The 13,510-nt window shown below is 54.1% G+C and overlaps 1 protein-coding gene across 2 annotated transcripts in view; it reads right to left on the bottom strand.

The window, feature by feature from the left end:
- CAPN5 (calpain 5) overlaps positions 1 to 13,510 on the bottom strand; it is a 92,288-nt gene that overhangs the window by 5,645 nt on the left and 73,133 nt on the right. For both annotated transcript variants that reach the window (XM_019530450.1, XM_019530451.1), the window contains exons 5-11: positions 12,525 to 12,717; positions 10,490 to 10,683; positions 8,653 to 8,730; positions 7,305 to 7,500; positions 6,174 to 6,296; positions 4,332 to 4,528; positions 2,772 to 2,893 (exon numbers count right to left, since the gene is read on the bottom strand). In XM_019530450.1, the coding sequence (XP_019385995.1) occupies positions 2,772 to 2,893; positions 4,332 to 4,528; positions 6,174 to 6,296; positions 7,305 to 7,500; positions 8,653 to 8,730; positions 10,490 to 10,683; positions 12,525 to 12,717 (1,103 nt within the window). The remainder of the gene's footprint in view (positions 1 to 2,771; positions 2,894 to 4,331; positions 4,529 to 6,173; positions 6,297 to 7,304; positions 7,501 to 8,652; positions 8,731 to 10,489; positions 10,684 to 12,524; positions 12,718 to 13,510) is intronic.

Below are 13,510 nucleotides of genomic sequence, written 5' to 3' on the forward strand. Positions count from 1 at the left end.
CCTGTGCACTGGGATTGGGCCCTGGGGACTTGGCACTGTCCCCTCCCACCCCCTGCACATTGGTATTAAGTCCTGGGGGCCTGGCACTGCTCCTTTCCACCTCCCACACCTAGATTGGTCCTTTGGGGCCCAGCATCGCATGCTGGGATCAAGTGCCGGGTTCAGCAGACAGGGCTTGAAGCTACCCATGGGTCTGGAGATTTGGCAGCAAGGAAGTGGTGGCACCACTCTCCTGGCACCAAATTTCCAGCCCCACAGGGAGCCCCACAGGCCAGATGACATGGTGTTGTGGGATGGATCCAGTCCATGGGTTAAAGGTTGAGCACCCCGGTCCTACGGCAAGAGACAGGAAGGAAGAGGAAGCCACAGAGAAAGTGAAAAAGAACCAACCAGGGCTACAGGATGGGAAGTGTCAACTCAAGCCCCCTCAAACAGCTGTTGAATGACTGCAGTGACTGAAACTCATACCGTCCTACCTGGCAGCACTTCTTTAGCATTGCACTTGTCGCAGGAACATAGGACAACCTCCCTAGGCAGCTTGCTCCACTGCCCCACTGTTCTTGTGGGCAACACGGGAGACACACGGCCTAAGGAAGGGTTTGAATGTGGAGGGGAAGGTCTATGGGGAAAGCACTCTGTGCATTAGGTGGTGGTGTGGAGACGGGGCTGTGGACGAGAGTGGCAGGAGAAGGGGCAGAGCCAAGGTGGAGAATGTAATGAGAGAGTGGGATGGACTGGGAATATGCATGGTCTGGAAGGGGAGGGCAAGAGCTTACGGTTACTGTGCTGGGGCCAGAGAGAGTTTCAAGGAGCAGCGTGCTACGCAGCCAGATCTAGGAACAAGGAAGACCGCTGTAGCAGCTGTGCTGGGGATGGACGGGAACAGGCAGGCTGCACGGGCAGCAGGCCAGTCAAGGACAGCAAGGAGACAACTGTGTCGCAGACAAGTGTTTGAACTGCTGGGACAGAGAACAGTCCCTTATCAATCAGCGCCTCCCCAGGAGGATAGAGGACCAGGCTGCCGGGTTTTTAGGGAACCGATCTTTGCCGCAGGGTTTCAGCAGCCAGTTCACGTGCGCGCTCCTGGCTTGGATAGATACAAAGGAAACCCAACCATGTGGCAGCACTTCATCCAGGAACATGCTGGGAAAGCTTGGGAGCATACCAGCCCACATCTAACGGCCAAACATCGCTTGTTCTTGGAGCTTTCTCCCAGAGGAAATATTCAGCTGGCTTCCCCATTACCTCCTCAATACCTTTCCCCCAGCTCCCTGCTTCACAGATTAGAAACAGCTGCACAGCTGTGCTTTACAAATCCGCCTGCTCTTTTGAGAGGAACCATGCCAGGCTCAAATTCCACCGGCCGCAGCCAAATTCCACCCCATAAATCCAAAACCTCCTACAAGAGTTGGGTTGGGGCACAGGAGAGAAATAATCACTTGGGAAACCACAGCGTGCAGGCCAGGAAGGACCCTTTACACCGATCTCAGCGGCGTTACGCTGCTTGAGAAGGGGTGCAGACTTCATGGATTAAAGCGGTGAAACTTGAGCAGCTGCATGTAGGCGAGAAAAGCCACCTCTCCGGAGGCAAGCAGCATCGTGGTGAAATAAGTAAATATTGCGGCCACAAGACTAATCTCAACAGAGCCTTGCACGTGAGAGCTTTGATGTTTAGGAGCTGCCTTGACTAATCTCCTTCCCCAACATGTATGCAGCCCAAGAACACGTGAAATTGTGCGAATCCATGAAAACCAGGGAAATGTATGAAGGGCAGGAGAAAGCCGTAGCCCTGCATCGTTCTCACTTCACGTTGATTTGGAAATGCCTTTCACCACATTAGCATCTGTCCTACACAGGTTCTCACACCAGGCTCAAAAGTGTAGTATCCAGGTGCCTAATCAAGAATGGGAGGGGAACGAGCGGTGCAGGAAGGGGGCAAATAACTTGACCAAGGATAATCTGTCGGTCAGTGGCAGTGTTGGGACTAGAAGCCAAGTCTTTACACACCTAGAGGTGGGCCATAGCCATTAGGTAACTGATCCCAGCTTGCATTAAATGGAGTTGCTCCTGATTTACTGCAGCATAATCAAGACTCCCGCCCTTGGTTTTGATGACCATGGAGTCTGCCCAGCAACTCTGTTGCGCTGTGCATGCGTCATGCCGGTAGGTAACAAATCTCCCCGCACTGTTTGAAGCCATCAGCTGGCAAGACCTCAAGATAACTGCTAGACACAAGGGCTGTCCTCTGCTTGCAGGATGCACAGCACCATGTTGCCATGAGGGTCCGTGCCCCAACGAAGGGCAAATATCTGCCCACAAACTGAATATGAGGAGAGGCTGAGGGAACTGGGCTTATTTCATCTACAGCAGAGAAGACTGAGGCGGGATTTAATAGCAGCCTTCAACTACCTGAAACGGGAGTTGGAAAGAGGATGGAGCCGGACTTTTTTTAGTGGTGGCAGATGACAGGACGAGGAGCAATGGGCTCAAGTTGCAGCAAGGGAAGTTGAAGTTAGATATTAGGAAAAACTCTCTCAGTAGGAGGTTAGTAAAACACTGGACCAGGTTACCCAGAGAAGTTGTGGACTCTCCATCCTTGGAGGTTTTGAGACCCAGCTAGACAAAGCCTCGGCTGGGATGATCTAGCTGGGGCTGGCTCTGCTTTGAGCAGGGGGTTGGACTAGATGTGACCTCCTGAAGTCCCGTCCAACCCTCATTTTCTAGGACTACGATTCTATGCCTGGACAGAACATGAAATAAAAGGCCAGTACCTCCTTGGGAGTCCTGATTCTTGAGCCCAGCCGCTGCTAGGACATGGATTTGGGACACCACTTGTGGGTAGCCACACATTCCGCTCCAGCAGGTGTGAGGAGGCTCATCCAAGGTCAGCTCTCTGCAAAGGAGATCAATGGCAAGTGAATCTTCACCGTTACCAAGCCCAGAGCTCGCGGGCCTTGAGCTTCTCTTTCACGCTGGCGCATCATCGCTCTGTGGTCCGAGGCAGATCCCAAGTTTTTTCAGGACATCTTTGTGGTGGGAAGGGAGGCATCTTGGTTCCTGACACTGGGTCACCAGTGAAAGGAAGACGATGCCAACCCTGCTATAGGCTTGGTGACCGAAAAGTTAATCCTGTTGAGTGGTGGGGAAAACCAGGCTTCACACCACATGCAGCGTGTCGCCAGGGTAGTGGGGAGGAAGCTCCATTTTAGCAGCAAGCCCTACCCCATTTCCCCGGTTACTGTTTTTATCTGGTCCCCATCACCAGAGTACACAAGTGCCTAATCTCTTTTAGTATGTGTCTTATGAAGAACCCAGAACGAGGAGATAGGAAAATTTCATAGATTTCATAGACACCAGGGCTGGAAGGGACTGCGGGAGATCATCGAGTCCAGCCCCCTGCCCAAATTCATGAGCTCTTTCTAAAGATGGAGACCCGGAGCACTGCTGGTCAAAGTGAGCTGCCCCAGGAGATGCAGAGAGTCTGTGGCAGAGCAGGGATTTAACCTGGGCATCCTGAGTCCCAGGCTGTAATCAATGGATCACCCTTCCCTTCCCCACTAACTTCACCTCGGTTTAGATACCAGGTCTTTAACCCATTAGATCACCCAGATACCCATCATCAACAACCAGCAGCTCCTCAAGTGGTCTGTGAGGAGGCCTTGCTTTGGGGGTTGCTGGTTACCCCTCCCTGCCTATCTGCTACATGTGTCAGGGAGTTTTTAAGCTTTCCTCAAAGGCCAGTGCCTTGGCTGGGATGAGCTAGTTGGGACTGGTCCTGCTTTGAGCAGGGGGTTGGACCAGAAGTGATCTCCTGAAGTCCCTTCCAACCCTCATTTTCCCTAACTGAGTGCTGGCTGCAGCCAAGGCTGGGGATTGTGACTGGGTGTGCCAATGCTCCTGCTGGGATGTAAATCCGGCGGTTCCTGATGAGAGCGTCTTGCCCCTCTATTCAGGGTCAGAACGACACCACATTTGGGGTCAGGAAGGAATTTCCCCCCCATGATCAGATTGGTACAGACTATGGGGGTTTGGGCATAGCCCTTTACCTGGGATCCCTTGAACATATATTACCAAGCTTTTATAGCAGCAGGACTTTGGCTGTTGGGGCTCCTCTGCATTATCTGTTGGCTCAGGGTACTCTCATGTGGTATTTAGATCATGGACTGTACAGGATGGTTTGGCTAGGGCTGATCCTGCCTAGATTAGACGACCTGCAGAGGGCCCTACTCCTCTATGATTTCTATGAAGTTAAAGGCGCCAGGCACCTACACCATTTCAGCCCAGAGGCTGGCACCACCAGCTGCTGTGGAGAAGGGGGGAAGGCTCCTCACCGGCAGTCTGAAGGCACATCTGTGAAGATCCTGAGCAGGAACTCCCCTTCGTGGCCGGGGTCGAAGGTGGTTGGGATGATGACGTAGCGGCCCTCCTTCAGGTCCGTCCGCAGGAACACGCTCCGGGAGTTGATGAAGATTGAGCTGGCCACTTTCTGCTGCAGCGTGTGCATCCGGTAGTTGCGGTTCAGCTCCACCTGGGCAGAGATCACAGCAGGGTGCGCAGACCCCGGGGTGTATGAGAGCGCTTGTCATGATGCATTTGGTGACTGTGTCTGCAGGGGACGAAAGCCCTGATGCGTGGCTCTAAAAGCAAGAGTCTTTAGGGCTTGAGCTACAAGCTGGCTCCATGAGCTTAATGGCAGCAGCAGGCTCATGAACCTCTGTATACAGTGCAGTCACTAAAGGGAGACCAAGCATCACACAAGGGTTAGTACAGGGTATAGACACACACTCACACATGTGGAGGGGGTTGGAGCGTGTCTTTTCTACTGGCAGGGGCAATCTCTCTGCTTTGGGGGTGTTTGTGTGTATGTGCGTTACTCCGCTTCTCTGCTAGCTCTCCTAACCCATCCTACTTCAACGGAGCTAACAAACGGAGCTCCTAATCTCTTAGAAGGCAAGGTAGGTATGTACCTTTATAGACGAACTAAATAAGAGAGATATACAGAGCACAGGCTTTCATGAAGCCAAGCTCACTTCATCAGACGTTAAGAAAGGACGTGCAGAAAACAGGGTACAGCTACTCCTCGCTTAACGTCGTAGTTACGTTCCTGAAAAACGCGACTTTAAGCAAAACGATGTTAAGCGAATCCAATTTCCCCCTAAGAATGAATGTAAATAGGGAGGTTAGTATCCAGGGGAACCCTTTTTTTGCCAGGCAAAAGACATTATATGCAGCCACCTTCCCCTGCTGCCCCCTGATGCGCGCTCAGGCAGGGAAGCGGGAGGCAGAGGGCCGACTCCCCGCTGCCGTGCACACTCCCAGGGGGCAGGGGCGACCTGAGCCCCCCAAATCTGTACCAGGGCAGACACAGACTGTGGGCTCCCACCCTGCTTCACTCCTCCAGGGCCTATCCCGGTGTGGCTGGGGACACCGGGGCCGTGGGAGGATATCTGCACCACTGCAAGCCCCCCCCCCTGCCCTGGCAATGCACCCCCTGCTCGTGCTGCTGCTTTGAAGGGCGCAGCCCCGCACCACTGCCCTCACTGCAGCCCTCCCACTCCCCCAGATGAGCCACTTGCAGCTCCGTCCTGCTCTCCACTGGGGCCCTCCATCCATGCATTGCAGCCCCAGGCCACAAGCTCTGCCCAGCTCCCCGCCTACAGGGCCCTCAATCCCCTTCTCCCCCCGCACTACCCTGCAGCTGCTCTGCAGGCTGCCTGGGGCCATGCGCATGTACATACATGCACGTGGTGCCCCTATCCCACCGCCTGTCTCTCAAGCAGGCGGCGGCCAAACAATGTTATAATGAAACATTGCCCAACTTTAAACGAGTGTGTTCCCTAATAGATCAGAGACGTGATAACGAAACAACGTTAACTGGGACGGCATTAAGTGAGGAGTACCTGTATAGGAAGGGGGGAGAAATCAGAATGCAAAAGGCAGGGGGAAGGGGAGAGGGAGAGATAGCAAGAGGGGGCAATGCTGGGAAAGGAAAGCGAATGAGCAGTAAGGGGGTCACAAAAGCTAGTCCAGGTAAAAAGATAAGAATCCAGTGTCTGTTTAAACCAGACTTAACAGCGGGAAGCTCCCAGAGCCATCAACCCCCCCCCCACTTCTAATCCCTTTAACCAGAGGCAGTCATAATCCAGGCCTGGGGCCCTAATACTGCAACCTACCTTATGGATATCAAACCCGATGGCCAAGTTCTCTCCTTTGCCCTCCTTGCGGCTTGTCCGTTTTGGCTTCTGCTGGATGGAGATAAGCACTTCGTCTTCCGCCTTCTTCACGTCAAACACGTACTAGAAGAAACAACACAGCCCAGGACGGGGATGGTGAGAGGCTTTTTGATCCCAGGGGCAATGCTGACGGCCCCAGGCAGTGGGCCGGGAAAGGCTGAGCCCTACTGAGGGTCACCACAGCTTGTTCCCTGCTGGAGATAACCTGGGTTTGAATCCAGCAAGTGGGTGTTTCTTCAGCAGACTGAGGTCTGGTCTACCCTGCAAGGGCTTGCAGAAATAGGATGTGGAAAGGTCACCCCTCCTTTACTATGCCACTTCGCAGACAGAAGGAGGCTCCTGCTGTCTTACCTAACATTCAGAAGAAATGTGTAATTATGGTACCAGATAACCCTTTTTGCTGTCCTACAATGCATCTCCATTGGGGTGCTCTGCTGGCCTACCTCCAGGGGCACAGGTCTAAGAGGCAGCCACTCTGTAACACAGACAGGCTCTAAATTAGCTGGACTTGCTTCTATGTGACATCCCAGCGCTGTTTGGGGAAAGCCGGCAGCTGAAGAAGCAGGGGATGGTGGAGGGAAAAGCTGTATGAAATTCATCTAGGCCCTGTAGTGCCTGAAAACCCCACTGTCTTTAATGAGCTTATCCTCCCATGAGATAAGGGAGAGCTGTGATGTTCAGAGACTGAGATCACACAGGAAAGCTACAGCCCAGCAGGGACCTGGTGCCCAGGTCTCTCAAATGTGAGGCTAACACCGCACCTGCTAATCCATCCTTCTGCTCCCTGCCCAGGGGCTGTGCCTGTGTTGATTTGGGATGGAGACACCATGCCAAATCCCCATTGCTAGCTGCAAACACAGCTTGCAGCACTGTAACAACAGCTGAAGAGATGTCACTGGAGGCCATGAAACTCTGATTGGAGCCCTATCTGGCTGCTTTGTTAGACAAAACTTCCCCATTGCGTCTGGCAGCTATTTCAGCTTTCCATCTCCCGGACGGAGCAGGCTCCTATAACCCTTTGAGGTCCACAGGTGACCTCCAGCAGGCCTCCCCAGCTCCCTGGCTCCGTACCTGGGGGTTCTGCAGGAAGGTGTGCTTGTGATTGATGCAGCCCCCGCTACGGTTCTTCAAAGGGTCGTCGTGTCTAGCCCAGGCCCCCTTCAGCACCGACTCTTCCCAGGTCTTGTGGATGCTCAGGTAGGACGTGTTTATGAGCCGGCACTTGATGATGTCAGTGTAGTATCTGCAGAAGTCGTCAAACGTCATCCTACAACAGGAGCGAAGCAGTTGAGAACGGGGGCCTGAGTCGCATGGGGTGGTGGCTTGTAGGTCAGCCGTGATACAGAGGCTGCCTGAAGCTGCCTCAAGTAGCTGAGGGTCCACAGCAAAACGTATTACAGGTAGGAGCAATGAGAACTACCCTCTAGCTCAGGACTCTCCAATGTCTGAGTGGCTGCAGGCATGCGCCGCACAGGCTTCCTGGGCTCCCCACCATGGGACCCCTGAACCTCCCTGCTGCACAAGCCCCTCAGACCTCCCTGCCATGCAGACTGAGTGGGTGGGGGCCACCAGCAGCAGGATGCAGAAGCTGGAGGGACTGGGAGCTCACCGGCTGCAGAAGCAGAAGGAGCCATGTGTGGAGCAGGGCCTGGGTGGGAGCCCGTAGTCCCTGTGCTAATGGCCTGTAGGCTGCATGGCCCACGGACGATGCTCTGGCCAGCCCTGCTCTAGCTCTAGTAGTCGAGCCTGGCAGCTCTGGAACCAAAGGAACATGGATCTTGTCCCGGTTTCCCATGCTTACGTACATTATCTACCCCCCGTATTATATACAGGGCACATGCATAACCAGCCCTGCTGACCCTCTCAGAAGGCTCTGAACCCAGGGCACTAAAGACAAGGCTTTCCAAAGAGCCAAAAGGAGTTAAACAGCCAAATCCCCAAAGTACAATGAGCTGAAAACCTTGTTTCCAGCTCAGACACTATGGAGGTTCTCAACCTCTTTAGACCGGAGGCCCCCTTGGAAAACATCAGCTCTTAGTTTTCATTCATTTTTTTTGACTAGGGAAAAATAAAAGAGCAATTCTTCTGTTGCAAATTGCTCAGGAAGACCACAATAGGGCAGAATGCTTTTAACACTATATGTTTCTATTGGAAAACTGGGTTCAGCCTTTAAATCATGCTTGCACACCCTGGTGCGGCACCCTGGCTGAGCATCACTGCACTAGAGTGAGTCAAAGACGCACACTGCTGAGATGAAGGCCTGCCATGGTCCTTTGGAGCTATAAATCTGACTGGATGATTTTCCAGTGTCCCTTTGCTAGGTGTGGCGGGTTCACTCCAGTTCAGTGGGAAATGGGTGGAAGTAACTCCTTACCCTGTCTTGTCCTTCACCATGTACAAAGCCCAGTGGGGGACTCACCAAAATTCTCCATCATCTTCCACCGTCATCCCCATCTTCTCCCTCTCGCTTTTGCTCACTTTTTTCCACTCTTCAGAGCTGTGGAGGGGAAGGGGACTGTTAATGTGAGTTAAAAAGGGTACAAATGGGCTGGGGTTCCAGTGGTCAGTCAGCCTGTATAGTACATGCTGGTGCATTGTAAGGGGTAGACCTAGGCCTATGAAAGGCTAAGCCTACTAGTGCATCCCAGGTGACAGAGAGCTGTCCCAGCAGGGCACAGAGCAGAATTTCAGGATGGCAGAGGGCTAGTGCAGCCTCTACGCTGCTTTAAGTCACAGTCATAGAGAAGTGGGGCTGGAAGGAAGCTCCAGAGGTCATCTAATCCAACCCCCTGCCTGACCCTAAATATGGTGATCGGTCTGACCCTGAGCAGAGGGGCAAAAGTGTAGCCAGGAACCGCCAGCTTTAAGCCCCAGCCCAGTCACAATCCCCAGCCCTGGCTGCAGCCAGCACCCAGTGCATGAACGCCGCGTGCCCCCGGAGGCCGGGGGGCACAGCGAGCTCCCGCGGGCGGTGGTGGCGCTGTCGACAGTGGGAGCATAGCAGTGGTGAGCTCCTGCAGGCGGCTGCGGCACTGTCGGCAGTGAGGGGTGGCACCACCGCCGGCACTTTTTGCAAGGGTGCACTGCCGATCTCAGGCGGTGCACATGCACCAGCGTGCACCCCCTATGCGTCGCCAATGACCCAGTGCCTCTGAGGAAGGCTTAAAAAACCCCCTGACACGTAGCAGCAGGACGGAGAAAAAGATCCCTCCCAGCCCCTTGTGGCAACCAGCTCAGCCCAGAAGCCTGGGAAATGCGAAGGAAATCCTATGCCTAGATCATCCACGATCAGTGACTGTCCAACCTCTTCCTGAACACCTCCGTGATGGAGGGTCCACAACCTCCCTAGGCACCTATTGCACTGCCTCGCGGTTCAGTTTAGACTAGTGCTGCTGGCTAGGTCAGCTGCCAAGGATGAGGCTAATGATAAGAGGACTCAGAGCCCACATTTCCCTCCACCCCTGTGTCTCGAACTCGGCTGGGTTTGGGGATTGTGTCTCATGGAGGCTACCCACTCAGCCAGCTGTGGCAGAGGAGCTTGTAAATTCAAGCTGGGCACTACAGGATGACCTGGTAGAGCCCTGGCTGCAGCCTCAGCAGCATAAAGTTGTCAGGAAGTCGGTGGCAGGGGATGGCCTGTGACCTGCCATCTCCATACCATTAACTCCCGGAGGCACCCAGGAAGGGTGTCAGGGCTCGGGGGGAGGCAGAGCTGGCCTCCTGGTTCTCCAGCTGACCCCCAATCAGAACTGGGGTCTTCTGGGGTGTCCTAAGCCAAGTTCAGCTTGGGACCATTTGGCTGGTCCATCATCGAAGGACTTATCCCTGACTTAACCCTCTCTTTTCCACTCCCTGGTCACTTATAAACTGGCTGAAGATATGACCCAGGCCTTGACAGACTAGCCACAGTCTGACAGGCTCCTGGTGTAGGAATCAGCTCTTTCCAATCCCATTGCAAGCCGCTACTACAGCCACGAACAGGCCTACAGGAGTGGACCACTGGATGAACCGAATGTAATGCTGCCGGCTGAGATATCACCTAGCACCAGAAACACTTCCCACTATCAAAAGACAACAAGTTTCCCGAAGTTTGTCAGTAAGAGCCCATCTCATCCACCTGCCAAGCCTCTTGTCTCGCCACAGGCCCCACAAACATAAAGGACCGTGGCTAAGACCTGTCAGTGGTTGGGAAACCCCAACCCATCCTAGGAAAGCTCACATTCGCCTCCAGGCCACGTGGCCACCATCTTACTCACGTATCGCTCCACGGGCCGGTCCACTCCCGCTCTCCCCAGGGATTCCTCATACGGATCATGTCCAGCTTCTCCGATTTGAAGAAGGCCAGCAAGCCGTGGCCCAGACGCACCTTCCGCACATCTGTCACTGCGTAGGCATGGCCCTTCACCAGGCCACAGTCCAGGCGGGCTTCCATGTCAGCTGCTGAGGTTGCCTGACCAGGGGAAGACACAGTCAAGGGAAAAACAAAAATGATCCGGACTTTGCACACTAGAAAGGCTTTTTTTCCTCTCTGCTCTGATCTGGAGATCTGTCCACTCTGTCATGACCTGGATCTACCCTGGAGATCTTCAAAAAGAGACTGGATGCACACCTTGCTGGGGTTATTTGACCCCAGCAGTCTTTGCTGCCCAGAGCAGGGGGGCTGGACCTGATGATCTCACAAGGTCCCTTCCAGCCCTAAACTTCAGTGAATCTGTGACAGAAAACCAGGCCGCTATAAAGTCCAACGTGGTTGTATCTGGTCTGGCATGACAGTCATCATCACTAGCTCATCACCACCGGGGAGAGATGATGTTACCTGCAGTATGTGAGTTAGGTGGCTGGGGAACTACCAGGATTGCTGCTAATGAGGCTTTGTGACATGATGGGGCTAAGACCGGATGAGTGGTGGAGGCTAAAACACCCTCATGGCTCAGGACAGGGCTGGGATCAACTGGCTGGATGGGGTAAGGGCATCCTGAATGGCGACTTCGGGCCATGCCCGAGGACACTCTTGATGCAGAAGGTGAATGCACACTTAGAGCTGCCAGTTTACCCCAGTTCATGGACTGAGTGCAAGCCGCTCTCATGCATTCACTGTCATATCACCAGCTTTCCCCACGGGGCTGCCAGGCTGTTTGTGCAGGGGCACCCTGGAGCCCTCCTGCACACAGGACGAATGCTGACTCTTTGGGGATGGGCAGTCTGGGCTCCCCATCCCTTGTCAGGGCATGATTGTGGTCTCATGGAAGCCAAAGCCAGCTGATTCCCAGGCTCTGCATAGGACAAGCCCTTGCCATGGGTCCCAAGCACACGGCTGTTGGCTGTCTCCCATCCAGCAGTGTTCAGGCCAACACAAAGCACAAGACGAGAGTTTCCAGATGATAGTGAGGGTCTAGATTCGCTCACCAAGCTGAATGGCAGCTTGCTGCACCTGAGGCCCCTGTGCCATCACTGCCCCCGGCATAAGGTGCTGCTCACGGGGATAAGAGGCGGCCCACCAAAGCTTCCTACGTGGCATGGGCCACCAACACCATGCCCTACACCTGCCAACAGATCTCCATGATCCCTAGACACCCGTGCATCTCCAGAAGGTTGCAGCTGCCTGCCAGGAGGCCTTGGTCCTCCCTCTGGGCCCTGCATCACCAGGATCTCCCAGGCCGGGGCTGCCTCCCTGGGGGCCCCTCCACAAAGAGGTTCCTGCAGTGCAAAGAGGGCCATCGGGGCTGCCATAACATCACCTTGCTGCCTTCCTACATCTAGAGCGGGCTGTGCATGTGTGTGCATGTACCCACATGGGATTTGCTCTTTCCCAAACTCTGGTCCTCTTTCTTCTTCACCCTCCATGGACAGACACCAACCCCATGGGAGATGAGCCCCCTATGGCAGCCCAGGTAGGGGGGTGCCAGTGAAGTAGCTGAGGGCCCCCCATGTGTGCCTATGGCAGATAAGGTTGCTGCCCCGCTGTGTTCAGCAAGCGCTGACACCTCCAGAGGAGGGAAGAAGGGAGACAGTAGGATGTCCGGTAGGGAATGACGTAACGGATAAAAGCTGGGCACTGGGCTGGCTCCCCCAGTGAAAAGTATCAGACAGTAACCGAATTGGACAGTGAAGAGCAGACTTTTGAGGGACTGCCCCATTAGGCTCATATTTAGTCTACTCAGATTGCAAGCGCTTGGGAGCAGGAACCCTCTTTCTACGGCGTGCATTCAGCGCCCAGCACGAGACCCAGACCCTGAACCGAGACCTCTCGCCTGGTCTGCAGTGCAATCCCCGACACCCTCCATTCCTTACTTTGATGGAGCAGCTGATGAGTCCTCCCCGACTGTGCACCTTGAGCACACGCTCGAAGAGGAGGTTGCGCTTGGCTTCATCGTTGATGTAGTCCCCTTCGGTCAGGTCGATGGGCTCTGAGACGCCACCTGTAAAATCTACCAGTGCATCGGCTGTGTTGCCTCCATCAAGGGCCTCATAACAGCCCGACAACCTGAGGGGAGGAAGCAGGGAAGGAGAAAAGGAGGCGGCCTGAAATCACACAAAGCTCACAGCAGGAGGCAGGATGACCAAGGAGAGGCCCAACAGTGCTGCTATAAACTGGGTTCTTCCCGCTTTATAGACTTGCTTGGCGTAGCAAGCAGGCAGGAGAAGTGACTTTTTGCTGCGACTCTCTTCCTCCCTCCCTTTTACCCCAGGTCTAACTAAACGCCAGACCAGACCAAAAAGCACATGCCCACAACTAACAAAGCTGGGCCAACTCTTCACCAAAGACTTCATCCCCACCCACCAGTTCTGGGGCTGCTTTGAACCTGTAGACACTTTTCAGGATGTGGACTGTCTCTTTCCATGTTTGCCTCAACCAGGCATAGCGGGACTCTGATCCCAGTGGGACTTTTGAGTGCTACCATAATAAAATAACAGTCTTTAAGAACCACCAGCCACCCCGGAGCGTCACTGAAAACTCCAAGCACAACTTTCCTGAGGTTCAGAAAAGTTTGGTGAATGGCCCTTGCCTTGTAGTTTTGAATAAATGGGATCTAGAGATAAGGCTGAAGTACTGTTCCCACTCCGTGTCCAGCTCAAGGGGGAATGACAAGCACAGGAGGTCTCACAACATATTTGAATGTTTGCAGGACCTGCAAAGCAGTTAAACTTTTTCATAGATTTCATAGACATCAGGGCTGGAAGGGACCTCGGGAGACCGTCGAGCCCAGCCCCCTGCCCCAGGGGCAGGAAGTCAGCTGGGGTCATAGGATCCCAGCAAGATAAGCATCCAATTTACT

Source organism: Crocodylus porosus, unplaced genomic scaffold, assembly GCF_001723895.1.
Source record: "Crocodylus porosus isolate Cpor-Errol unplaced genomic scaffold, CroPor_comp1, whole genome shotgun sequence".
NCBI lineage: Eukaryota > Metazoa > Chordata > Crocodylia > Crocodylidae > Crocodylus > Crocodylus porosus.